The sequence below is a fragment of the Mus caroli genome, chromosome 11 (assembly GCF_900094665.2).
Source record: "Mus caroli chromosome 11, CAROLI_EIJ_v1.1, whole genome shotgun sequence".
Classification (NCBI taxonomy): domain Eukaryota; kingdom Metazoa; phylum Chordata; class Mammalia; order Rodentia; family Muridae; genus Mus; species Mus caroli.
Window position 1 is genome coordinate 54,121,909 of NC_034580.1, and position 27,563 is coordinate 54,149,471.

The 27,563-nt window shown below is 52.7% G+C and overlaps 1 protein-coding gene across 1 annotated transcript; it reads left to right on the forward strand.

Moving 5' to 3' along the window:
• Wnt9a (Wnt family member 9A) lies at positions 1–26,377 on the forward strand. The gene is made up of 4 exons (XM_021178231.2): positions 1–134; positions 20,449–20,705; positions 21,395–21,657; positions 23,777–26,377. The coding sequence occupies exons 1-4, from the start codon at positions 40–42 to the stop codon at positions 24,257–24,259; spliced, it is 1,098 nt and encodes a 365-aa protein (XP_021033890.1). The 5' UTR covers positions 1–39; the 3' UTR covers positions 24,260–26,377.
• The last annotated feature ends 1,186 nt before the right edge of the window (positions 26,378–27,563 follow it).

Consider the following 27,563-nt stretch of genomic DNA (forward strand, 5'->3'; position numbering starts at 1 on the left):
AGCCCGGAGCGCGATGGTCAGCCGCCGCGGCGCGGCAAGATGCTGGATGGGTCCCTTCTGGCGCGCTGGCTGGCCGCGGCCTTCGGGCTGACGCTGCTGCTCGCCGCGCTGCGCCCTTCGGCCGCCTACTTCGGGTAGGTGCCCGCGGCGGGCGGCCGCGCGAGGGCGGGCGAGGGCGGCGGGGCCGGACGGGGGCATCGAGCCCGGGGTAGCACTCGCCAGGTGCTCGGCGGGGTACACGGGTGGCTTGGAGTTGTTAGTTGGCAGCGAGCGCGCCTCTCCGTCCGCAGGTCGTTGCCCGCCGTGCGCCCTAGAGGTAGAGGGGCCGGTGTCCCCGACGGGCTTGCGCGGGGCCGCGGTCCACGGTGACTCCCGAGTCGCCGCCGCCGCATTAGGCCGCGGTGTTCCTGCCAAAAGGCTGGAGCCTCCCTGGCCCCTGCCCACTACCCCCCTTCTCTCCTGGAAAAGTTAATTTAACAACAACAAAAAAACACGTACAAAATCCAGATGTTCCTTGCACTGAGCCCCAAAGGGGAGAAAAAAAACCCCTCCAAGCTGGAGAAATTTATTTTTCTTGCGCTTTTTTCTGGCGCTCGCCCGAGCCTGGCCCCGACCTCGGCCCTCGGGAACACGCCTGGGAGACCTGACCCCGGGGGGTAAACGCCGCCGCTGTCCCGCGGGGTCGCCGCCCGAACTCGCCTGTCTATGCGTTAGCAGTTTTGCCGCGTTCTTGGGCGCGTCTCTTCACCTTTGGTTCCTTTCGTCCCTCCCTCTCTACTCGCTTTCCCAGGTTTGGGATGCCTGAACCCAGCGATCTTTAGAGGGACACCCACTGCACTTTGAGTTCTCCAAGGTCCTGGGTGGCACCACGCATGGCAGCGCCCCAGCTTTCTCTATCCTCCCTGCTTATCACCCCTTCTTTCCCCCTCTGGGAGACCTGGTTAGCCCATCGGGTCGCAACCCTGGTCCTGGGTGATCTGGACTGCGTCTTGGGCCGCCGCCCTTCGCCGGTCACCTGTTCCCTCGCCCCTGGCTTCAGTGGCCGCTCGCAGCGGTGTGGCCGGCAGAGGGCCCCGTTGGTCTAGGAATCTGGCACCCGCCAGGGCAGGGAGAGGCGGCTGGGCTGAGGAGCCCTGCAGGTGTATCCTGTTCTCAAAGAAAATAAAATATTTTCATGGGAAATTTTCCCTTTGTGTTTTTCTTTCTCCTCCTTTCTACTCCGTCTGTCCATTTCTTCTGGGTTGTCTTCCAGGGTCAGTTCCATGTCTCGGTTCCCAGGGTCTCCCCCACCCTGGCTCCCCTGGTCCGACCCCTGGGCCTTGGCCTGGCACGCCCCTGCACGCCATCTGTGCAGCCCTAAGCCTCACCCGCGGGCAAGAGGGAGGGCTGAGGATGGCCGTCTGGCCACAGGTCCGCGGTGAGTCACAGCAGCCCATCAGCCAGCTGTGCCTTCCTCTCTTCTGGCCCAGCCAGGCATCTGACACGCCCTGGGCTTACGTGAGCGGCCACTTTGCTCTTTCTGGGATCTCTGCTGCTGGCCTTGTGGCCTTGGGATTCAGAACCTACAGGTGATGGGGTTAGAATCCTGGCTGCAATGCCTCCCATCCATCCCTCTCTCTCACCCTCACTTAGCTGGCTTGATACTTTGCATCTTGGGAAAGTTCTCTAGCTTGGCGCCTGAAGGGGTGTTGGACCTCTGGTTCCGTGGCAGGGTTTAAGTACAGGTCAGCTGACTCCCAAGCAGATACCAAAGACATCAATCAGTATTGCTATGGCTTGGGTCAACCTCTACTTAGCTCTCTGTTGCAGAGGACCCATTAAGGAAAGCTGACCAGTCCTTTGAGCGCTCCTCTCCTGCAGCTGCCCATTAGATCCACTGTCTGGGCTTGGCAGAAAGACCCCAAAGATGGGCAGAGTGGGTACCTGTTGAACCAAGAGTCAGGGGAGGCCTGGGAGGATAGGCTAGTTGATCTGGGTCTCTCTGGAATTGATTTCTGAGGAGTATGTATGTATGTATATGTTAGGGGCACAAGATGTATCCTGGGCTATTCTGTGTCCAGCGGTCCCACCCCTTCCCCAGCCAAGGGAGGAGATGAGTCTGGAAACCCTAAAAGGCCTGGCAGGACTGGAGCTGGAGTGGGAGCCTGAGGGTGCGCCTGTGAGAATGTGGTGTGCTCAAGTGTCCCTTCCCAGCCCAACTGGAGAGGGAGTAGGGAGAAGGAGCTGGAATCTGGGGCTCTCCTCTCCCTTCCCCCTCTCCAAAGCTCTGCCTGGCACGGAGGCTCCCAGGCAGGAACACGGCTCCAGTTACAGCCCAGGAACCCAGAGAGGAGAGGCTGGCCCCGGGGAGGGTCACGTGGCTACAGGAGCCCTCCCCACCCCCTCCCAGAGCTGCAACCCAACCCTACAGCTCTGGCTGCCCTTCCCTTCCAGAGGCCTCTGGCCACCCTGCTGCTGGACCCCTCTAGGCTGGCCACCAGCCATGGGGAAGGGGCTCTGCTCTCTTCCCTTGGCTCAGCTTTTTCATCCCAGTCCCTTCGGCAGATCAGCAGGTGGCAATTCCATTAGTTTCTCTCAGAGCTGCTGCCTGCTCCGCGCCTGTGTTCCTGGGGCCAGCCGGAGGTCACGGTGTGGGTTGGGGGACAGAGACACAGACCCTCCGGGGCTTCCCTCGACCCCTGCCCCTCCCTGGGAATTGCGGTGAGAGGATTGCTGTGGGCAGCAGACCTCTGAATAGGCCTGTGACTCTGTTTCCCTGCTAGGTTGCAGAGGCCCCAGACTAAGTGGAGGTAAGGGGTCAAGAATTGTAGCAGTGAGCTAGCTCTCCAGCGCTCTCCAGCAAGGGCCTTTGGGAGCTTGACGGGCTTTCACCTTGTTTTGTTTTTTAAACTAGGGAGGCACATTGTAAACCTTAAGACTGGCTTTCATTCCTAGGTTTTGGCCATATGCATCCAGTTTCTCCCAGGGAATGCCTGTGTGTCCCCTTCTGAAAGGCATAGTAGTCACTTGGGACTACTATAGACTGGGCCTGAGTGGTATCAGAGCTTACCAAAGCCCTCTTTTTTTGTTGTTATTGAATATAACTCCCATCCCGAGAAACTCCCCAGCTCCGCGGTTTGGGGGTATATTCACAAAACTGTCAGCCATCACCACTGTCTAATTCCAGAACATTTTCCTCACCCCAGAAACCTCATACCCACTCAGCAGTCACTCCCAGCTCCCCTCCCTCCAGCCCCTGGCAACCACTAATCTTCCTGTCTCCATGGATTTTCCTATTCTGGACTCCTCGTAGAAATGGGACCATACGCTCTGTGGCCTTTTGTGTCTGGCTTCTTTCATTCCGTGTCATGTTTTTGGAGGCTCATCCGTGTTGTAGCGTGAATCAGGGTTTCACTCCTTTTTATGATCAAATTGATTACACAACAGTCTTTTTTATTTTTTAAAAACCCTGTTTGTCAGCTGATGGCTATTTGGGTCGTTTCCACCGATGGTTATTTGTAGTAATGTTGCTGGGGATGTCAGCACCCTTTTTTTTCTTCCGCATATCTGTGTTTTGGTTTGGGGATATTCACTGCAGGGAGGGGGGTCCTATCTAGACGTGGAATTGCTAGGTTCCCCAGACAATTCTACTTTACACGTCTTGAGGAACTGCCAAAAGGTTTTCCCAAGTAGTTACAATATTTTATATCCCTCCCATAAATGTACAGGGGTCCAGTTTCCCCCATGTCATTGCAGAGCACATTCTGGGTTTTGTCATTGTTGTTTTTACTTCTAGCCATCCTAGTGGGTGTGAAACGTGTCTCCTTGTGGATTTGATGGCTGATGACATTGATTGTCTCTTATACTCTGCTTGGTTGGTTAGTGTGTGTGTGTGTGTGTGTGTGTGTGTGTGTGTTTGCGTGTTTGCTTTGTTTTGTTGTTTTGTTTGAGACCGAGTCTCTTCATCGTGTAGCCCTGGTTATCCTAGAGTTCACTATGTAAACCAAGTTGGCTTTCAACTCAGAGATCCGCCTGCCTCTGTCTCTGGAGAGCTGAGATGAAGGGGATTAAAGTCCGTGGCTTTTCAGGCTCCTTTGACCGCTTGCAAGCCTCCCTTGGAGACCTGGCTGTTCAGGTCTTTTGCTCTTTTCAGAGTTGGGTTATTGTTGTTGTTGTTGTTGTGTGAGAATTCTTTACATATTCTGGGCCTCTCCTGGACAGAGAAGTTTTATTTCTTGACTGGAGCACAAATGGACTCTTTTATCCCTACATATAGAGGTGGTGGCAACCCTTAGGTGCCTTTCTTGTGCCTGTCCCAGCCTTGGTATAAGAGTGGTGGTGGCATCCTTTATTTATGAGAATGCTCTGTGGGGTTCAGGTCTGGGTATTCAAAAAAAATGAGAAGAGGAAGATTTCCCCACAGGTCAAAAGGTCAGGAGGCTGTCCCGTTCTTCATTCTTATCCTGGAACCTGGATGGCAATACCTGTGGCCATTGGCCCAGGCCTGACAGCTGTTTGGACAAGGGGCATCCAGGTAGCTCCCAGAGGAGTCAGAGAAGCCTGGGAAGGGTTCCAGGCAGAAGGCTGGGTCTGAGAGCACAGACTCTCCAAGCTGTACAGAGCCTTACAGTATGTGTTGGGGTGGAGGAGAGCTTTCAAAAAAGTCGGGTCTGGGGCCAGCCATGAGCTAAGTGGGCAGAGGCTGGACAGTCTTGACTGGAAGGTCAGGTCTAGGTTAGGAGTCACAGCTGTAACTGGGGACTGCTGAGCTCACAACACCCCGGGGTGCTCACACGTCAGCTGAGTGTGGCACCCAGGTAGTGAGGCTTTGCAGAACAGAAGTGGGAACAGACAGGCTTGCATTGGTGGCCTCTGCCAAGGGGCTCTGCGGGTGAGACCTTTTAGCAGAGGATTAGGGGAAACCAAGAGGTGGGTGAGGGGAGGAGAGCTCCCTGGGGCCTACAGAGATGGGGTCTGAATTCCTCTGCAGCTTCCTGAACAATTTACCTGAAGCAGCCAGCTGCAGCTGGAGGGGCTTGGCTTCCCAGGTAGGCTGTGCGGCAGGCAGGTGTGGTATGGGCAGATCCACCCTCACTCTGAATTGGCAATCCCTTAGACCCTCAGCTCCAGCTACCCTTGAGTCTGCATCTGTAAGTTCTTAGAATTGGGGGGGGGGTGCCTTGGATCCCAGGACAGGCCAAGCCCAGCCCCTGCCCCACCCCCCCAGACTAGGATGCACAGTGTTCCTCATGCTGCCTGAAGGGAACTGGGAGTGGTGATCAGCAGGAGTGTGGTGGGATTTAAGGTGAGGCCAGCCTGGGCCACCTGGCCCCCCTCAGCTGTGTGAGCAGATGTCCTGCTCAGAGCCGACAGCCGTCTGGACAGGGAGACAGCTGGCCTAATCTTGCTCCTGTCCTTGCCATACCCTGAGCTTCCTGCCTTTGTGGCTCTGGTGCCTGTAGGACCTGGTAGGTGCCAGGCAGCATCTAGGTGGCCTTAATGCACCAGGCACCTTCTGCCTGTGCCTTTGCCTCCCTGCCAACTCCCAGGTTTGGCCATCATGGGTAAGGTGTGCAGGTAATTTGTACCCTAGGAAAGAATGCACAAAGATAGATTCCTCCGGGGGAGGCCCTGAACCCCAGAGGGTGATGAGCTGATAAGGGTTCGTTGGAGGGGGGCAGCCAGGCCTGCCTGGCTCCTTGCTGGAAAGTTGACACCTGTTGACAGGCTTCTTGCACTTGCCCTCTGAGTCCAGCCTGCCGGGCACCCGCTGCCTTTGTGTATTGTACCGTGTGGCGGGTGCCCTGCTGGTGCCCGGCTGGCTGCAGCAGACTCTGGACAAGGCACAGTTGTCTCTGTAGTCAGGGAAGCCTCTGGCATGAACCTTGGATGCCTGTGGGTGAAGCCAGGCCCCCTGAAGCACATAAGCAGACTGTTTTGGGGGGAAGTTGGGGTGGAAGCAGCATTTGCTTGGCCTGCTGCCTGCTCTGTGAAGTTCCCTTTACAGCCCAGATGTGTCCAGCTTTGTCTAATAACACTGTGGCATATAGGAGGGTCTCCTAAGACTCCTCTCTGAGCTGCACATTGTACCCCCTAGTCGAATGCCTCTATCAGCCTACAGCCAGGTGGAAGACCCTTGGTTCCCCTGGGGGGGGGGTCTGTATTGCTCATTGATCTCATATCTAACCTGGTCCACTGCTCTGACTAGAGCTGACTGGAGTCCTGACTTCACCTACTAGAGGCGGCTCAGAAGAGGTGTGGCTGCCTGCTCCAAGCTTGTGGCTCCCCGGCTGACATACACCCTACCTTCTGGCATGCCTAAGATCGTTATGAGGGAGGGGCCTGTGCACGCTGATGAACACTTCACGGGCGGCCATGCAGTGTGAGCTCCCCACCCCCACCCCCCGCAGAGCGAATCTGTGAAAGCACACCTATGGCTAACTGCGCTGATGGCAGGTGTCTGGGGACAGACTCACCATACACGCCGATCTGGGTGGTTCCAGACTGCCCTGCCCCCGTGACCCACAGGCCTGGCCCCTCTGGCAAGGTCCCTGCTGGCCCTACGCCCCTACCCACAGGAGGAAACCCAGCTGCCCAGCTGGCAGCCTCAGCACCTTGGGCAAGGCAGCCAGAGGAGGCGATGGAAAAGGCAAACCACAAGCTGCGTTTGTTTTTCATCGCAATACCTGAGGTCGGAGCAGCCAGGGGAAGTGGGCTGGAGGTCTGGCCCAGGGCGAGATGCTCGCTGGAAGCTTCTAGAGCCTGAGGACATTGGGACCATCTGCATCCTGGCAGATGGGGGATATGGAGATGGGAGCCCTCTAGTCATGAAGTCTTTCAAAGCCCCAACACACAGCTGAGCAGCTAGAGGATCAGTCCTCTAGGGAGGACTACTGTGTGGGGTCATGCTGGTGGCTGCAGAGGGTCCCACGGCTCTGCCTGCTTTCCAGTGTCAGGAGTCCATGGGTGGCCTTATGTGAAGACTGGTGCTGGACATGGGTGGCTCTGTTCTCATCGTCTTTCCAGGGGGCCATGGCAGCACTGTGGCACCACTACAAGCTTGCCTGTGATGGATGGGGTCTGCTGGACAGCACCGTGGATCCTGGGGCGGAAGCTGGATGGTCCTCGTCTCTCCAGCAGTCCCCAGGAGCCTGGCTCCTCCAAGGCAGTGGGCAGTGAGGGAGGAAGGCTGGATGGCTGCCCATTTGCAGCCTTTGACCAGTGTCTCTGTGGAAAACATCCCTGGCTTTACCCCGGGCATGTTGCCACCCCCAGGGACATGGTGGTACCAGGGCCAGGAGCTGGACTGCAGGAGGACGGAGGGTTAATCTCAGTTCCGTCTCTCAGTCCTGGAATTTGTTTTGATTTTGTTTGACACAGAAATTAAATGCTGTCTGGCGGAGCCGAGGTTTCCTCGGCTGGGCGCTGTGGCTTCTGGAATTGCACCCTTGGCTCCCTCCACCCTGGCCCAGGGGAGAGCTGGTTCCCTGGCAGGGTGGCCCAGGGGGTGGCCTAGCTTGTTGGTGGGATGGAGGACTGTAAGATCAACTCTGGGGGCTTGCTGTTAGAAGGGCTGCCTTATCTGTCTGCCCTGTGTGTGTGAGTCGCTCGGGCTGAAGGATTGGGGTACACTTCCATCTTAAGCTGTCCCCAGCTCTTGATTACCTGGCTGGTGCTCTGGGGACTTGGATCCCTAAGGAGTCACAGCTTTGAGTTGTCCAGAATGCAGGAGCAATCTCCAGCACTTATTTTTCCAATGGGCTGGAAGGGTGTCTGCTAGTCTCCTGCAGGTCAGTGGGGGGAGGTTCTTGGTAGACCACCTCTCAGCATCCTAGGGGGTCAGCGCTGACCACTCAAAGGATCAGTCTTGTGGTCCTCCCCGTGAGTCCTCTCCTGCTCCGTGGGGCTTTGCAGGTTGGGATGGCAGTTCTCTCACAGGTGGCCCACCATGCTACAAACTTTCTCCTTCTTTCGAGCTGGTCTTACATCTTCCTAAGTGGCTGCACCTTGAATGATGGAAAGGGCGTGAGAGCCAGCTTGGGAGGCTTTGGTTACTGGTGATGTGTGGGTGTTCCCTGGAGACAATGTTGGGCTTCATGCCAAGGGAGCAAACTTAAGTCAGGCCTGCCCTTGGGCTGGGTTGGGGGCTGCTGTTGGATCCTGGTCTTATTTGGCTTCTAGACTATATACTCTTAGCCATGTCACCTTAGTTCTGTCCTCTAGAGTCCTGCCTATGTGTGGAGTAAAACCACCCACCAGTCCATCAGAATGAGAACACCTGTCAGCCCAAGTACCCCAATTCCAGTAATGGGGTCCTATGTCCTCTTGTTGAAAACAGTTGAAGTCAGATTTGTGTGTATGTACATGTACAGACATGTGTCTGTGTGAATGCATTTGTTCTGCGGGTGTCTTGGTGTTAGTGTGAATGTACCTGTGTGCATGTTTCTGTGGCCTGTGTACATGGGTGTGTATGCACATTACATGTGCATGTGAATGGCGAACTCTGAGACTATCAAAGGTCAGTAAGGTGAAGCCTATACAGATAGACCCATAGAGGTAGCAAGGAGACAGGTTGACTTGGAGCCTCCCACAGGAGAAAGGACAGCAGAGGTCAGGGCCTGCTACAGCAGGGAACACTCGGCTGAGACTTCTCCATAACCATTAGAGCCCAAGAGCTTGCAGGACACCAGATGGTGTTTTGAGTCTCCATCACAGTCCAGGGTCCAGCATTGCTTGGACCATACTTATACTGGATTTCAGATTATTATGGCCACAGTAGCCTGATGACCCCACATGGGAACAATTTCTGTGGGTTGCATCAGGGGGCTGCTGTTGGACCCTGGTCTGTACAGGTGACTACACACTAGCATGTATGTAAGCATTTATTCTTTGTCAATTCTGGAGACTTAAAGTCTGAATTCAATGTGTTGGGTCTTGCTGAAGTCTCCCCTGCAGGTCCTTCCTGTCTCCTTCAACTCCTGAGACCCTTAATGTTTCCTTTTGTATGGAGTGTCTGTGTGCACGTACATACATGGATGTATGTATGCATGTGAATATGCATGTCGAGGCCAGATGTCAACACCAAATGTCTTCTTCTATTGCTTTTCACATAATGTTTTGAGTCTCTTGCTGAACCTGAAGCTCACCGGTTCAGCTAGACTGGCTGTCCATTAAAACCCAGGGCTCTACCTATTTCTGCCTCACCCCCTCAGCACTGGGACTGCAGATGTATACCACCAGGCCAGGACTTTCTGTGGGTGCTGGAGATCCGAACTTAGGTCCTCATGCTTACACAATAAGCCTTTGACCCACTGAGCCATTTCTCCAGCCTCTCCTCAAATCCTTTCTTACAAGGATACCCTCTGCTGGCTTTAGGAGCCTGGACTTAAGGACTCTGACCTTCATGATACCTGCAATGATTCCAAATGACTCCTTGAGGCTCTGGACAGATGTCCAACTTGTGAGGTCACCATTTACCATTAACCCACCTCCATCTTTTATAGCTTATTTCAACTTGTTCACGTCAAAGACAGCAACCGGCACACAGTCAGGGGCAACCAGGCATGCATGGAAAAGCAGCCACAGACACACCAGGCTCTAGAGCACCACAGCACTCGATGCACTTAAAATAGGGGGCGGGGGGATTCCGATGAAATAGAATAGGAATCTCTGTACAGAGAGAACCCACAAAAAAACTGACCCAGCAGTTTGGAAACACCGAGCAACCAGGGGGGAAGAGGGCCAGTGACAGATGGATTGAGAAGCAGATTCAAAACAGCTGAAGAGAATTAGCACAGTGGGAGCCGGTCAGAAGAAATTATCCGGAGCTGGTGGAGAGGCAGACAGATGTGGGACAGGGGAGCTGCCTTTCCTACTGGGAAGGTCCAGAGAAGGGGAGGGAGCCCGACAGGGCTGATGCTCCAAAGGGCAACTACGGTCCAAAATAAAACTATGTAGAAGATTCAAGCAACAGTGAATGGATACAACTCAGACAGAGAATGGGTGATTTTCATAGGAATGTATTCATGGCTCATCTGTGAATACTGAAGACAGTTGTGAGAGGAGCCAGAGAGAATAGGACCCAGATGACATGATGTTCCTGAGAGCCAAGGGGCTGACACTCACTTTGGCAGCAGAGCCACCCATCCCTAGAAGTACAAAAAGAATGGCCTCTGAGGAGTGACAGGTGAGACAGTGCTGACTGTAACAGGATGTTTCCTTGGCCCTGAGCTGGACCTAAAGTACATAATAGCATATCATTGGTGGCAAGAGTGTGAACAGGTAACCTACGCTAGCACGGGGCTTGGGTGAGTGACAATCTCCTGTCAACTAGAGCTGAAAGTAAGGCGGGTATTAACTACTAAAGCGTGAACGAGCAGAGGGGAAATGGGGGGGGGGATTCCTAAAATGAAACAAACAAACAAACAAAGGTTTCAAATGGACAGGTGTAGATGAACAAGGGCAGCAAACCAAGACCCTTACCAGATCAGGACTTCATGATAAAGCTGAGCCGAGGGAGAGTGGTCCTGGACAGTGTGATGAGGGCTCCTGGTGAGACAGCCGCCAAAACATGAGGATGAGGGGGCTGAGAGTGTGAGAGAAAAACGCACCAACGTGGGCACAGATGGTGGGGGCCCCTCAAGAGACAGTGGGGATCTCAGGAGTCAGCGGGGTATCTCAGAAGACAGCAGGGGATCTCAGGAGACAGTGAGGGGCCTCAGGAGACAGCAGGGGACCTCAGGAGACAGTGAGGGATCTCAGGAGACAGCAGGGGATCTCAGGAGACAGTGGGGGACCTCAGGAGACAGCAGGGGACCTCAGGAGACAGTGGGGGGCCTCAGGAGACAGGACTGGATTTTACCCGAGTTCAGCCTTGTGGTAAGGTTGGAAATCAGATTCTGTGTGAGACCGGAGACTGACTAGGGCTCTGTGTAGTTTTCTGAAGTAATAATGGGCTCTATAGGATGAACTCAGGCTATGACTTGGGATTTGCTTTGATTTCCTCAGAGTCTGTATGGCGAGCTAAAGCAGAGAATCGGAGTCTGTACTTGGACTTTCTGGGGCCGGGATTCCGGGTCTGTGTTGGTCTGTGGTGCTGTGCTTCAGTCTGTCTATGATGATTCGAGGTCCTGGCTTGGGCACTGTGTTAGATTTCAGTGTTATGACTTGTTTCATGAGGCTTTCTGAGGCTATGCCTGGAGCGCTCTATGATCTTGTGAGGTTGTGATTCAGGCTTTGTATCAGTGACTTGGGCTCCTTGTGGCTTTCTGGGGCTGGGGCTGGAGCTGCTGGTTGGCCGTGACAGGAGCAATGACAGTTGCTTAAGTTTGAGGTTCAGAAGCACTGAGCAGCATGCCATCAACAGGAATGAAAAATTTTAAAGCCAAGTACAAAGATGGTCACAGGAAGACAATTGACAGAGACAGTGTCGTTTACCTAAGGCCAGTGTGCTACAGAGGTGGCAGCTCACCTTGATGAAGAGCCAGAAAAACTCAGACACCCAGCCTGAGGATGAGGGCGGGCTCCCTTGGAGAACATCCTGACAGTTCCTGGAAGGTCCCTGGCCCAACAGTTCCATCCCAAGGACACACCCAAAACAGGTCCACATGATCTCTGAAGAGCAGTGCCCATCCATCAGTGAATAACCAAGCAAGATGTCCTTCCACACAAGGGAATGTTTCCAAGTAAGGAAAACAACTCATTATTCTTTAGCATGGAAGAGCCAAGAGTGTGACTTAGCGAAATGAACCAGGCACAAAGGGCTGCTGTCGCCTGGCTCCATTCAAATGAAATACTCAGACAGAGTAAGTGGCTCCGTTGGTCAAGGGCGTGCTATGCAAGCACAGGGGCCTGGATCCCCTAGGACCCATGTCAAAAGACAGGTGTGATATATACATGTCACCCTAGGGTTGGGGATGCAGAGACTAGAAGATCTCTAAGGCTTCCTAGCCAGGCAGCTTACCCTCATTGGCAAGCTCTCGATTCAGCGAGAGGCCCTGTCTGAAAACATAAGGAGGAGGGCTGGCAAGATGGCTTATCAGGTAAGGGTGCTTGCTGCCAAATTTGGTGGCCTGAGTTTGATCCCTAAGGCCCACCTAGTGAGGAGAAAAAAAGTTGACTTCTGCAAGTCACAGATATGCACCATGGCCCATAAATATCCCACACACACATTTAAAATTTTACTTATTTTTAATGTGTATTAGTGTTTTGTCTGCATGTATATATGTGTACCACATACATAAAGCTCCCATGGAGGCCAGAAGAGGATGTCAAATCCCATGAAACTGGAGTTAACAGACAGTTGTGAGCCACCATGATCACTGCTGAGAGTCAGTTCCCTGACCCAGCAGTTCTGTCCCAGGGACACACCCACAGGAACCAAAACAGGTCCTGGATTATGTATAAAAACAGTAAGTGCTTTTAACAACTGGGCCATCTCTCCAGCCACTAAATAAATATGGATTTTTTTTTTCTTTTTTCAAAAACTAAGGTGGGGAGAACTTACAGAAAGTACAGTGCTGACCTCTGGCCTCCATCCATGGGCAGATTTGTACATGAACCTGCACACATATGTGCACACACATGCACACACACACATATTTGTATATGAAATAATACCTTGGTGTTTTTTTTTTTTTTGAGCCAGGGTTCTGTGTAGCTCTGTCTGTCCTGGAACTAGATCTATAGACCAGGCTAATCTTAAACTCAGAGATCTTCCTGCCTCCATCTCCCGAATGCTGGAATTAAAGGTGTACACCACAATATCCAGCTATGGGGCAAGTCCTAAATTTGCTGCTGCTGATTGATATATCTGTGAATAATACATCAATAGTCTTTAAATGTTGGGTTTTTATGGTAGGTGATTTATTTCCCAGTAAGAGAGCTGGAAGTGACAAGAGGTGGCAGAGTCGAGTGGAGCTGTTCCAAAGGGTTGGTTCCTGATGATATTAAATTCTTCCATCTGATGTTAGCTCTTCAGGGAAGATCAGCAGAAGGTTCTCTGAGAACCAAGACTCAACTGGCAGAGAAAGGCGCACAGGTGAAAGCCCCAGGCAGAGTCTATCCAGAGGTAGCCTCACTAAAGTATGCTCTCTAAGCTTTGCTCAAAATCACAACAGAGGTTTTGTCAAAGCTGGATGTTTCCAAGCCTCCCTTTACAGATAGAGGGGGATGCTCACTCTCCTAGAGAGGCAAGCAACATTTGATTATGTGTGGCTTCCATGTATAAGCTTGAAGGAGATGTCGCACCCTGTCCAGTGTGTCTGGATCACACCATGAATGGTGTGATGTCAAGACGTTTAACGGTGACAGAGACGCCCACTCAGCCTCATACATACTGGGAAGGTGCTTGCTGCCCCTGGCTTCCCTCATGATGTAGTTCAAAGTCTGGGCAAATGTGTGGACACTGGTTCCAGCCCTTGCCTGTCCATTCTCTATTGTCTTTGGGGAGCCATCCTTGTGCCAGGCTGGCTACATCTGGATGACAAACTTGTGATGTTGACTAGATTGTCTTGCCATCAGTTATTAGGGGGCATGGCTGTGTGTTTACACTGGCTGCTAAAACAGCCAAGTTAGCCAAAGACCACGGTGATGTGGGCTGGGGAGGCTGGGTGGTTGAGTGTGGGATAGAGTCAGCTGAGGCCATATCACTGTGCTGAGGGCTCTCACTGCTCTATGGAAGCAAAGAGGAGAAACAACATCAAGGTGGAAAAGGCATTCTGGCAGTTAGTGAGAGCATAAAATAGGCCATTCCTCAGGGAATTAAAAATAGAACTAGCTATGTGTCTCCAGGTGTATGAAAGATGACCTCAGTATATCCCAGAGCCTGCATCATTCTTCCTGCTGTATGAGGGTGGGCACTGTCAATCTCTCTGCTCTGAGCTGCCATCATGTCAAGCTCTCTGCTCTGAGCTGAGCTGGCATCACTGGCTGTGCACAGCCTGCTCCCAGGATTGTTAGGGTCACCTTGCAGAAGATGGGCCTCTTGAGCTTCCTCCTCCAGTTTCATTGAGATTTTGTATCTTTTTACCAGCCACCTCCAGGATACCTGGTAACCTCTGTCCACTACTTCTGAGTTGAGCTCTCTCACCTTGCTCTTATGGGTGTGCTTGTCTGTCTGTGCCCAACTCACTTCACTTAGAATAATGGCCTTCAGTTCCTCATGAATTACCTACCATAAATGACATGGTCTCCTCCATGATGTGGGTGTGCCTTGCTTTCATTATCTACATAGAAGTTGCTGGACACCAAGAATGCTTCCGTTTCTCTGTTCTGTGACAGTGCCGAACGCAGAGATGCAGGGGTCTCTGACATAGTGACTTCATCTCTTCCAGAGTCATGCCCAGCAGTAGGGTAGCTGGAGTGGTGGTTTGAATGAGAATGGGCTCATATGTCAGAATACTCAGTCCCCAGTTGGTAGAACTGTTTGGGAAGGATTAGGAGGCGTGGCCTTGTTGGAGGAGGTGTGTCACTGGGGGTGGCTTTTGGGGTTTCAAAACCTCATGTCCTTTCCAGTTAGCTCTCTGCCTTGTTTCATGGTTGTCTCTCAAGATGAAAGCTCTCAGCTACTGCTCCAACACCATGCCTGCCTGCCTTCCTGCTGCTATGCTCCCTGCCGTGGTGATCATGGAGACACTCTTTGCAACTGTGAGCCCCCAATAAACTCTTCTATAAATTGCCTTGATCGTGGTATCTTATAAGAAGAAGAAAGTGATTAAGTCAGTGGATCACGATAGTTCTGGTTTTGTTTGGGTTTTAGGAACCTTCCTTTCACAATGGCCGTACTAATTTCTATCCCTTCCAGTGGTGACCAGAGCTCCCCATGCTGTGGGGAGGTGATATCTGATTGAGGTTTTGATTGGCATTTCCCTGATGATGAGGGGCAAGGATTGTTTTCCTTGTGTGCATGTCTGTTTCAGAGTCATCGCTCTAGGTTCCTTGGTTAGTTTTGTTTGATTGATTGATTTTTATTTTATGTGTACTGGTGTTTTGCCTGCAAGTATGTGCCCACAGAGGCCAGAAGAGAGCATTATACCCCTTGAGATGAGCTGCAGACTACTGTGAGCTGCCATGTGAGTGCTGGGAATTGAACCCAGGTCCTCTGGAAGAGCAGAGTGCTTTAATCACTGAGCCTGCCCAATGCCTGGTTTTCAAGCGGTTATTTCTGGTTGCTGAATTAGATGCTAGCTCCTGCTCGGAGTGTTTCTTCTTCCTCTGCAGTATCTCTTCCCTGTTGATTGCTTCCTCGCATTGTAGACACATCTTACTTACCTTGTTTTCTGTCTTCCATTCAGTGTGCTCTTAGGGTCATGTTAAAACAACAACAAACAAAACTACCAAGTTCAGTGCCCCCTCCCCACCCCCCCACCCCCGTATTTTAGTAGTTTTAGGACTAATATTTAGGTGACTGTAATATGCTTTTGGTTTGCTGCTACTGCTACTGCTTTTAGATTTATTTTATTTTTTATGTATTTTGTCTGCACATATGTATGAGTACCAAACATGTGTCTGGTGCCCATGGAGGTCAGAAGAAGGTTTCAGGTCCCCTGCAATTATGGACGCTTGTGAGCCACCATGTGCAGTCTGGGAATTGAATTTCAGTCCTCTGCAAGAGCAACAAGTGTTCTAGGCCACTGAACTATTATCTCTTTTAAGACAGTTCTCGTGTTTCTTGGACTGCCCTCAGTCTTAAGATGTAGCCAAGAGTGAGCTTGAGTTCTAATCCTCCTGCCTCTACCTCCCAAGTTCAGGAATTACAGGAGTGTGCCATCATGCCTGGTTTATAGAACTAAGGTTTTGTGCATGACAAGCAGACACGCTGTCAGCTGATCTGCATCCCCAACCTGTTAAGCCACCGTAATATTGGTGTGTGTGTGGGTGTGTGTATGTGCGTGTGTGCCTGAGTGCCTGCCTGCCTGTGTGTCTGTCTGTCTGTGTATGATGAGGGACCTGTGTATAGATGATTGATATGTGATTGAGTTGTGGACTTTGGTTGCCCAGAAGATCATGTAGAGTTGCATGAGGCCTGGAAAGATGTGTGTGCCCAGCTGAGTGGCTATACTGAGCTGTGCAGCTGGCTCTGTCTGCCATGTCAGGCCAGACACCACCAGGGCTGGGCGGCAGCTGCATTGAGCCTGGCAGCAGGTGCTCTGTGTGTGGCAGGCAGCTGGTCCGGTGGACAAGGCCTATGCCATGCCAGGACAGGATACAGGGGATGCTGTCTGGGCTGCAGGGCCACAACCTCTGGGTGGAGTCATAGAGACCGGCACTTGCCTTGTGTCTGTGGAGAAGCCATCTCTGCCCAGGGATGTACACACAGCTGTGTGGAAAAGAATGTGTTTCCCCTCCCCAGGTGGCCTGTCCCGGGTGTTTCCCTCTGTGTTCAAGCCTGTCTGCAGGCTTCTGGGCATGCCATCTGTGGGGTGTTGTGTGGCTTTATGTTGGCACAGGGCACAGTGGGTCAGGCACTTCCAGCCATTTCTTACTTCTTTCTCAAACACTCAATAGCACTGCATTCTGCCATCACCTGTGAGGACCATGTGGCACAGGTGCCCCTTGACTTATGGTTATATGAAAAACCTGTGACATATCACAAGCCATAATGCGCAGAGCATGCAGCTCAGACCAGCCCACTGCACACACTCAGAAGCCTGGCTTCCTGGGGCAGAATCAACACCAAGCCTGTTTCATCATAAGCTGAGTGCCTATGTCACTTCTGAGCATCTCCGAGGATCCTGGGGCCAGCTGCAAAGAACTTCATGCCAACACAGGAAAGGGCAGAAAGCAGGTCCACAGGGCGTCTCTCCTGGATCCTTGTCACTTCCTTGTCATCGTAAAGTCAAACGCTTGTAAACGGGGACCTTGCCTTAGGGCTACTGTGGCTGTGGTGGAACAACATGTCCAAAGCTACTTGGAGAAGAGAGGGTTTATTAGGCCTCTGCTTCCTCCTCACTGTTCATCCGAGAAGTCAGGGCAGGAACTCAAACAGGGAAGGCAGCTTGAGGCAGGAGCTAATGCAGAGGTGGTGGAGCAGTGCAGCTTACTGGCTCGCCCCTCATGGCTTACTCAGGTCCACCAGCCCAGGGGTGGCCCTACCCACAGTGGGCTGGGCCTTCCCACATCAATCACTAAGAAAATGTCCTACAGACTTGCCTGTAGCTGATTGTCTGGGGGCATTTTCTCAGTTGGGGCTCCCTCCTCTCTAGTGATCCTACCCTGTGTCAGGTTGACCTAAGACTAGCACAGACCTCTGTGCCTCAAACTTTTCTCTTCACCTTCTTTCGTCTTCTCCCCTCTTCCCCTCCTCTCTTTCTTTTTTTTTTTTTTCCTGCTCTTTGGCCTAGGATGGCACAGATCTCATAATTCTCTTTCCTCAGTCTCCCAAGTGGCCGAGATGACAGCCCTGTGCCACTACATGTGGGCTTTCTTTTCGGTGAAGATGGACAGCTGGGTTGTTTGTTTTGTTTTGTTTGAGACAGGGTTTCTCTGTGTAGTCCTAACTGTCTTGAAACTCATTCTGTAGGTCAGGCTGGCCTTGAACTCACAAAGATGCCACTGCCTCCCTAGTGCTGGGAGCCACCACCCAGCTATTTTCTTTATTTTTAAACACACACACACACACACACACACACACACACACCCTGAGCATACTAAGGGGCACAATCCATGATGTTTTCATGTGTGCGTGTGTTGTCTAGTTTTGAGGTTAGAGTAAATTAATGCATTGTTTTCTAAAACACCCCAGGTCTTCAATGTTCAAATCTTTCTATCTTTTGGGGATACATAGTATAGTACTATCATTTATTGTGTTAGTGACTTTTGCATCCCAGTGACCAAAACACCCAACAGAGACAGCTGAAAGGAGGATGTGTCCAGGCTCATTGCTTCAGAGGGTTTCCGTCCATGCTGGGGGTGAGGCAGTGTGCCGGGGGCTGTTTACATCACTCTGGGCCTGGGAGCCAAGAATGTGACAAGAACCAAGGGCTGAGCATAACCATCTAAGGCCACCCCCATAGCCTACATCTACTAGCCATGCCACACATCCCGAAGCTTCTGAAGGCCCCACATATTGCCACTAGCTGGAGACCAAATGCTTAAAGCATGAGCTGAGGAGGGTACCTCACACTTGAAGCACAGCATATACAGTCACCTTTACTCCCATCTGCTACGAGTGCTACTTCTGAGTGCTTCCTGTGGTTATTCATTTATAAGAAGATATACATCTCCAGAGTCGTTTATATGCACACACACACACGCATACAAACACACATACATGCACACACACATACACACACACACTCAAACACACACACACACACACACACACACTCATAGAGTTGATTTTGTTCTGAAAAATAAGTTGTAGACAACTTCCAAGGTTGTCTGTTGCCCTTTTATCTCTGTCCTCTGTAACACCCCAAAGGTTTTGAGTCCTTTTAGGTATTCAGATCCATCCGTGCCTAATACCGTCACGAGGAAGGAAACACTTCCTCCTGGTGTTGTCTTATGCCTGTCCATCTTCTCTTCCAGCACCTCTGTGGCTGTTTTTGCATTTGATGCTGGTCTCCCAGAACCTTAGGGTCCCCACCTCCTTCCAAGCCCTCCTGAATCAATTGCTCCAAGCCCCCAAATCCCAGCCCTTATCCTGTGGCCCTGTATGCTGTTCTGACGTCACTCCTTCCCAGATATCTGCACTGAGCCCACCCAGAGTATTAAAAAAAAAAAAAAAAAGTTCTGTGACAAATCAGCCCCAGCAAGGCAGTAGTAGAGGGACAGGCTGGCCTAGGCAGGGATCCTGGCCTCCTCAAGTCCCTGTTTACATGGTGAGACATGTTTGTCCAAGAATTCAGGGGCACCTTGTCTTCAGTTTCCTCAGGCAGAGCATGAACTGATGCTGTCTAGACATGTCCAGGCTGTCCGGGCATCAGGGGAAGCTACACTCTATCTCCTGTCTACCTTTTTTCTCCTTCCTTCCTTCCTTCCTTCCTTCCTTCCTTCCTTCCTTCCTTCCTCCCTTCCTCCCTTCCTCCCTTCCTCCCTTCCTCCCTTCCTCCCTTCCTCCCCTCCCCTCCCCTCCCCTCCCTTCCTTCTCTTCCTCTTCCTCTTTCTTCTCCTCCCCCCCTCCTCCTCTTCCTCCTTCTTTTGGCAGCTTGTCTATTGTTCCCTTCTATTTGTCCAAAACCCCAGTTGAATGTTTTGTACCTAGTCCCTGGACCCTCGTAAGGGCCTTGACCATGAGTTGTCTTGGATAGAGTATCCTAGTGATATAAAGATAGCCAGCTGAGACCTTTCTGTTCTGTTCTGAGCATGATAATGTCATTCCTGTCTGAAGACAGAGCTTTTCCGTCTGGGCCTCGCTGGGTCTGGCTCCCCAGTCTTCCCCTGAGCCTGCTTTGGTGGGAGCTGACCTGAGGCCGCTGGTGTCTGAGAGGCTGAGGCTTGGAGCTATCTATGTGAGCAGAGTAGGTTTTATTATAAAGTTCTCTGAGGGATGCTCTGCCCAGCTCCTTTGGAGGACCCCCAAAGTTTTGAGCTCAACTTCTAGCCTTTGACGATTCAGGCTTCTGTGACTGGGGCCTGGCTCTTCTTGCCTCGTAGCTTCCTCTGAACCCAGGTCTCTCTCTAACCTTTAGAGCTTTCAGTTGGCAACTTCCTTCTCTCTAAGGCCCACCCCTCCCTTCTGTACCCCCGAGGCTCTGCCTATTCTTTCTGTACCCCTGAGGCTCTGTCAGTACTCTCTGAACTCCTAGAGTAGACCCTATCCAGGAGAGTAGATGCTATCCTGACATCTAAATGTGACTGTGGTGAAGAACGCTCTCAAAAGCTAGGACTGTACATAGTTCTCAGAGGTACTGCTAAAGGGGAAGGTTTGGAGCCTGCTTCACCAGGGGCCAGTGTACCCAAGGTCCTGAGGCTGAGAAACTATCCCAGCTAGACTACAGGGGGTCAGGGAGGAGAAGGGAGCCCGGGACACTCATGGCTGGTATTGGGGTCCCCAAACTGGGAAGGAGGAGAGTGTGGACATAGCCTGGGGTCCTGGTCCTGGCCCTGGCCGTATTTTCCCATTGTAGTCCTATACTGATACTCTCTTGAGGATGTGACTGGGGACTAGTCTTTATCTTATCAATGCTGTTATCAACTGGTACTGTCGGGATAATGACATACCTGTTAGAGGCCATGTCTGGGCAGCTATGAGGACCTTGGATTACATAGGAGTCCCCAGGCATTCTGTAGGGAGCAGGGCAGTGCTGATAGATGTGAGGGCCAGCAGGTTCAGGGAAGGTCAATATGCACTGCCTGATTCTTTCTGGGTTTCCTAGGGCTGGATGCTCCCATCTTACCACGTCTGTACCTCTCTGACTTGGCTCAGTGTTCTGGCTCCTCTGTTCCCAGGGAAAATCTCAGACTCCTCAGCCCAGACAGCTCTCCCCACCTTATGACAGGGGCTCACTCTTTCCTCTCTGTCCTCAGGCTAACAGGCAGTGAACCCCTGACTATCCTCCCTCTGACCCTGGAGACTGAGGCTGCGGCCCAAGCACACTACAAGGCCTGCGACAGGCTGAAGCTGGAGCGCAAGCAGCGCCGCATGTGCCGCAGGGACCCGGGTGTGGCCGAGACACTGGTGGAGGCCGTAAGCATGAGTGCCCTGGAGTGCCAGTACCAGTTCCGCTTTGAGCGCTGGAACTGCACCCTGGAGGGCCGCTACCGAGCCAGCCTGCTCAAGCGAGGTGAGCTCTGCTTGCCTCCCTCAGCCATGACACCCCCGCCCCTCCTCCTGCCAGGCTCACCCTGTCATGTGTGCACAGGTGGCAGCACACCATCAGCTTTGACCAAAAGCCTCGGGCCCAGGGCAAACCTTTCCACTGGGCACAGGGGCTCGTGAGAATCTCTTCATAGCCTTAAAAACCGAGGACCCGAGGGAATAGGAGTGTAACTTGGTGGTAGAGTACTTACCAATCTATACACATAGATAGATGATAGATAGACATGGATAGATTATGGGAAATACACAGATAGATGATAAATTATATATATGTATATATATATATATATATATATATATATATATATATATATAGAGAGAGAGAGAGAGAGAGAGAGAGAGAGAGATAATAGATGGATGGATGACAGATGATAGACAAGTTGGAACAGACCAAGGCATTGGGGAGCTGAATGAGATCTCTGACCACTACACTACAGACACCACAGTAATCTCTGAAGCCTTACCCACTCCCCAGCCTACAGTACACACTACTGTAACCCCAGCACCCCTCTCCAGATGCCTGCCGAAGGCCCTCAGAGGCACAGTATCCCCAAACCCTACCTAGCCAGCCCACAGGTGACATTGGCAGATGTGCCATGCATTTACTGTGCCTGCCTGTCTACTGGGCCTCACTAACTCTGTGTCTGTCCCCAGGCTTCAAGGAGACTGCTTTCCTCTACGCCATCTCTTCTGCGGGCCTGACGCATGCACTGGCCAAGGCCTGCAGCGCAGGCCGCATGGAGCGCTGCACGTGTGATGAGGCGCCCGACCTGGAAAATCGTGAGGCCTGGCAGTGGGGCGGCTGCGGGGACAACCTCAAGTACAGCAGCAAGTTTGTCAAGGAGTTCCTGGGCCGGCGCTCTAGCAAGGATTTGCGAGCCCGAGTGGACTTCCACAACAACCTCGTGGGTGTGAAGGCAAGCTGGGTGGGGCACAGGGCAGATGAGGGGATTGCTGTATCTGAGATCTGTCTGGGGCGGGTGAGACAGGCTGGATACAGGGAGGCTGGAGTAAGGGGGAATGGGTGGAGGACAGTATGTGTTGGGGGCTGGGAGGCCACGCAGTACCAGGTAGGGTCCTGGAACCCTGCTTAGATAAGAGACAGATGAGGTCCCTAGTCAAGGAGGTACTTTGTGGTAGTCCTGGGAAGAGCCTTCTTTGTTCTCTGTGTCTGGCAAGTCAAGGACCTGGGGGCAGGCTCTGGACAGTCTGCCCCAGAGGCTGGCGGCTTGTATCCCAGCTGCCAGAGTGACTGGCAGAGTTACCACAGAACAGAGAGCAGCCACAGCATAGCAGATGGGGGTCCCAGGGGAGAACTGAGGGTATAACGGACCCATTTACCCAAGCCCAGTGTTATCTATGGCCAAGGCTCTGTTCTGGAAGGCAGAGACCCAACTTTAAAAACAAGAGAAAAAAAGGGGTTTCTTAGCTCTCCAGTAGGCCTGTGGGGAGCTGTGGGCTGCAGGCAGGAGGTGCCCCCACGCTCTGGAGGTGGCTGGCTTCTTGAGTGTCTTAGATGCCACTTCCAGTGCCACTGCTCCTGGTTACCTGTTTGCTGAAAGGGAACAAGATAGAGCCCCTCGTACCCTCCACCTCATCCCTGAATGACCCAAATTCCAAACTCTAGCCTGGGCTTGGGAAAGCAGGGTCCACACCTCCCTCAGGAGCTGGGGGCCTTCCCCCCCCCCTCGCCTGGCTCTGCATCTCCAGTCTGGGGAGGACAGCAAGGTAATTAGAGCCAGTCCTGCTCCGAGCTCCTTGTTATTGAGTAATCGGAGTTCTGAATCCCCCACTTATTAAAGGATTGGTCTGCCTCCTTTCCAAGCAGTGCCTTCCCAGGCCTAGGCTAAGTGGGGAGGGAAGCCCAGGAGGGCAGATTCAATCTCCAAGGCCAGGCTGTGCTTTTCTTTCCGGCTGGACCCTCCCTCCACCTTACCCCTTTGAGCTATTAATGAAAAGTCAGAATGTGTGAACGTGCCCCATCAGCTCGCCTCTCCCAGGCAGCCGTGCTTTAATTAAATCTGTCCTGGTTTCTCAGGAAAGCGTGGTTAAGTGGGACTCTCTGGTTGCCTGGCAGGAGAGCGAGGAGGTAGCTACACTTCTTAATCCCTCTCCAGTGGACGCTCCTGGGGGACAGCTTGAGAACTCAGCTGTGGCTTAGGGCCCACCTGGGGAGAGGGTCCCCCCCCCATTCTTCTGTCCTGCTGCTCTCTAAGATTTGAATCAATATTTGAAGATACCCCGAGTATGAGAGGCCAGGCAGGAGATTCCTCGGGTGGAGCCCTAAATCCTGAGAAGGGAAAGGCCTAGCCAGGGTTCCCTGGCAGTTTACCAGACCTGAAATTTTGGTGCTCGGCCATGCCTGCTCCTACCTGTGACCATGGAATGAACGGTGCTGCTGTTTTCTCCTGAGGAGTTAGTCCCGGAAGCCCTGGAAGGTGCATCACTTTCTTAAGAAGTTACCCTATGAAAAGCATACTTTTCTACCTCTCTCTGCACCTGCACCCATGCCCCTCACACGCTGACACTTAAGTGGGTAGGGCTTGAGTCAAGTCTACTGGAGCTCTGCACTCAGGAGGGGTCTGGTCAGCCTAGACAGCCCCGAGGGAATCCTTGTCTTCATCCATCCGATGAGCAGCGTGCTGAGATCAGAAGTAGGAGACTGGCAAGGCTGTGATAGTTGACTGTTTGGGCAGGGATGGTTACAAGGGTAAGCAGGGAATGTCTCCAAGAGGGCGTGGACCAGGCTGTACTCATAGCCCTGCAGAGGTGCATCCTGGACATCAACGTGCTGGCCTTAGGACCTCTGTCCCCTGGCAGTCTTGACTTGGAGGGGAAGGAGCCAGCCTATCAGCCTATGATCCTAGTTGCTGGACTTTTGAGTGCTGGACAGTGCTGCCCCCTGCTGGCCAGCCTCTGGTCTAAGTCTGTGTGAGGGTTGCAGAGTGGACCACCAGGGTTGAGGTTCCAGTCTCTCTGATGCCTCTGGGTTGTCCTGGCATGCCCCTCATGTTCCCATCCCCTTTCCCCTTGCAGGTGATAAAGGCTGGAGTGGAAACCACTTGCAAATGTCATGGTGTGTCTGGCTCCTGCACCGTGCGGACCTGCTGGCGGCAGCTAGCACCCTTCCACGAGGTGGGCAAGCACCTAAAACACAAATATGAGACCTCGCTCAAGGTGGGCAGCACTACCAATGAAGCCACTGGAGAGGCAGGTGCCATCTCCCCACCGCGGGGCCGGGCTTCTGGGTCAGGAGGTGGCGACCCACTACCCCGAACACCAGAGCTTGTACACCTGGATGACTCTCCCAGCTTCTGCCTGGCTGGCCGCTTTTCCCCTGGCACGGCAGGCCGCAGGTGTCACCGGGAGAAGAACTGTGAGAGTATTTGTTGTGGCCGAGGCCACAACACACAGAGCCGTGTGGTGACAAGGCCCTGCCAATGCCAGGTCCGCTGGTGCTGCTACGTGGAGTGCAGGCAGTGTACACAGAGAGAGGAGGTCTATACCTGCAAGGGCTGACCCTAGGCCCTGCAGCTCCACCGCAAGCGGTGTGGGCTTTGCACACAGCACCAGAAGAATTCTATACCTGCAGGAGCTGACTCCACGGCCCTGCCAGCCTTTCTGCAGGGAGTGTAGGCTTTGCACATAGTGCAAAGGGTCTTAATGTGCATGGAGTGAGCCCTGCAGGTCCAGCCTATCCTGCTGTGTGGGGCACAGGGTTACAAACAACACAGAAGGTCTTCAAGGATGAAGAGGTGCCCCTAGCACACTTGGGCCCTGGTATACAGACAGCCAGTTGGCTGTCTCTCGGCCCAGAGGGCGGGGCTGGCCCCTGTCTGGCCTCCTCAACCCTTTTGCTTATGCCTTGGGCCTGAGCTTGGCCCCCTGACCCGAGAGCGTTGCAGTAATGCTTTCTCAGTTGCCTCTGTCCCTGACACATCAGTATAGCCCTTGTCAGGGACCAGCGTGTTGACTGGCCCTCTGTGCCTCTTGGCTTCCTCTGAGGCATGGAGGGCAGGTGCACCTTCATAATCGCATGGCTGCCCTTCTGGCCCAGCAGCCTGATGCCAGCACTGTCTTCAGAGAGCCAAACCACTAGGAGAGGGCAGCCACTCCATCCCCAGGGTGCAGCCTCGGGCCCTCTGACCCTGAGCACTTCCGTGGAGTATCAGTGACTTTTAAATTATTATTATTATTTAACTAATATAGTAATTATTATTTTCCCTGACCCCTTACCTCCTCATCTGTGGCTTTTCCCTCTGAGATGCCCCAGGCCCAGTCAAGCCAGTCTGGGAGACCTTGCCTTCCCTCCCTTCATCGTCCCCCCCTCCTCTGCTTGCTCTAGTTTGAAACCACTAAATCAAGGTCATGTTTGGAAAGAAATGAAGTGATAGAGCCTAGCCATGGCCCACAAGGCTTCTGGAATCCACTCCCTAATTCTACCTTCCCCGGGGTCAGAGACCCTTGGTGGTCCCTGCTCTGTGCCCTGCAGGTGCAGAGATCAGGTTGCTCTGGATATAGATAGGGGATCTGGGGGTCCTGGAGCCATGGGCATGGAGACAGGGGCAGGGTCAGCTTTTTGATTGTCCATCTCAGGAAGCCATTCTTGCTCTGTGTCCCCAAAGGAGGTATGGAGGGACAGACACACTTGCTGTCATCAGGTCTTGCTGATGTCTCTACAGGGGAAAGGTGACTACACTGAGCTGGTGTTGAGTGTGTGTGCAGGAGTTGTGTGAGTGTGTGAGTGTGTGTATATTCCGAGCTGGCATGGTCAGCATCCAGTTGGCCTGTGTCCCTCTGCGGTATGGGGACTCTTTGGCTCCCAGAAAGCCCAGCCTTAGGTTTGTGGGAACCCATGGCTGTGTGGGTTAGAGTGTGGGCAGGTGGCAGAGATGACAACAGGCACTACTGAGGAAAGGACTGGCTATGTGTGCCTTGGAGCACCAGGGGTCCAGAAGACCCAGACTTGGGGGGGTGGGACTGTGTCTTAAAGGAAACCTATTTATGTGGATGAGGGACGCTGGTCCCTATTGGATGTGTAAATAGCAAAGTTTATTCTCCTGTGGTTCCTGTAGCCCACTAATGAATGCCACGTTTCCAGGATGTGAGTGGGTGGCAGTATACAGAGGCTGGTGGGCAGGAGTGTACCCCCTACATCTCAGATGTCTGTACCCAGTCACACGACCACCACAGACGGGAGCTTCATCTCTTTCAGTTCTGGGGAAAGGAGCCTACCAGTCCAGAGGAAGAATATTTTTATCGAATTACCACATTTAGCTCTCTGTCCTCAATATTCAGAAAAGTATTTTTTTAAAACAAGGCAGAATGAAAACGTCTGCCGGCTGGTTTGTTTCTGTATAAATATATACTAGAATGTCTTTCTGGATGAAGCAACTCCCGCAGGCCAGAGCCTCTTTGATCTTCTTCTCTTCTATGGGCAGCAGAGTGAGCAGCTGCCCTGCTCCCGCCGGCCACCCAGGTTATGCCGGCACAGCAGTGGACTCACAAGGGAGCTGTCTTTGTGTGGAGTCCTGTGCAGCCTGTGATTTCTCTACCTCAACTGTGTGGCGAGTAGGTGTGAACCTGAGTGACTGCAGAGAATGTATTTATTTAACAGCTTTGTGTAACAAAACCAGAAACAAATGGAAACACTAAATAAATGTATTTTAAATTATAGACAACCTAAGTCTGCTGCTTTCACTGAGGCTCTGGGGAACCTGGAAAGACAGGGAGGATGAGGGTGTGGGTAAGGCCTGGATGGGGGGCGGGCAGAAAGGAGGATCTGGCGATGGGGAAGAGGGCAGAAGAGGAGAATATGAGAGAAGAAGGGAGAGAGGAAGGAGGGGAGGAAAATAGGGAGAATGGGAGGACAAGGAGGGTCCTTTCTGAGGACCTAGGTTGAAGAGACTTGCTAACCTCTGAAGGACTGCTAACCCTAGTCTATGTGGCTCCCCCGACCCCCCCCCCCACCCCCCCCCACCCCCCCGTTTCTCTCTGCCTCCACTCTCAAGGCTGGGTGGGAGTTGGGGCACTTTACACTTTAAAGAAGCCTTCTCTAATCCTTTGGCCTAAGAAGCGACCTCCTGTCAAAGCCTTCACCTCTGGCTCTCACACCTCCTCTGGCTTGGTTCCTACAGCCTTTTCTGTCTGTTCTGTGGCAGGGGACCTCCTGGCCTATGTCTGGGGTGCTCTCAAAGGAGCCATCTGGCTCTCAGCCCTTTCCTGCCTGTCTCCCCAGCCACTGTGACCTACCTTGCTTGGATTCCTAGCACTGGTCTATGTTCTGTTCCCCACCCTGCTCCAGGGCTTGCAGCCGTAAGCTGCAGGGCACGGGTTGCCCACCGAGGACTGTGGACTAGCTATGGATGTCCATATCCATAGCCCCGCCTCCAGGAAGATGAGGACCGTGCTCATGCTGGACTTTCACTGAGCCTCTGATCACAGACTGCCCTACCACCACCAGGCAGCTCTGTTCCCCTTTGGAGTTCAGAACCCTGTGACTGACATGGCTCCTCCCCAGGGTTTTGAGAAGTTTCACGGGGCCATTCTGTTGGGTAAGTACTGTGAGCTCTGGCCGAGTCTGTGTGAAGTTGCTGGACAAGCAGAATCAGCCACTGAGAACAACTGATGTGCATACTGGGCATACAGACTGTGCCCTCCCCACCACCCACCGAGTCCTGGTCATTCTCCTGGAATCTTGGCTGCCAGCTATATAGGCCATTTCCTTTAGGCATGAGGTCCCCTGGGCATCTAGCTGTTCTTTCAGGGTTTATGAACTTGACCATGTGAATAATGCCTATGTGTATATGTCAAAGTCTGTGTG

Coding starts and splice junctions, on each gene's coding strand:
- Wnt9a (XM_021178231.2), top strand. CDS start 40: ATGCTGGATGGGTCCCTTCTGGCGCGCTGGCTGGCCGCGGCCTTCGGG. Junction 20,706..21,394: donor AGCCAGCCTGCTCAAGCGAG/GTGAGCTCTGCT, acceptor GTCTGTCCCCAG/GCTTCAAGGAGACTGCTTTC. Junction 21,658..23,776: donor ACAACCTCGTGGGTGTGAAG/GCAAGCTGGGTG, acceptor TTCCCCTTGCAG/GTGATAAAGGCTGGAGTGGA.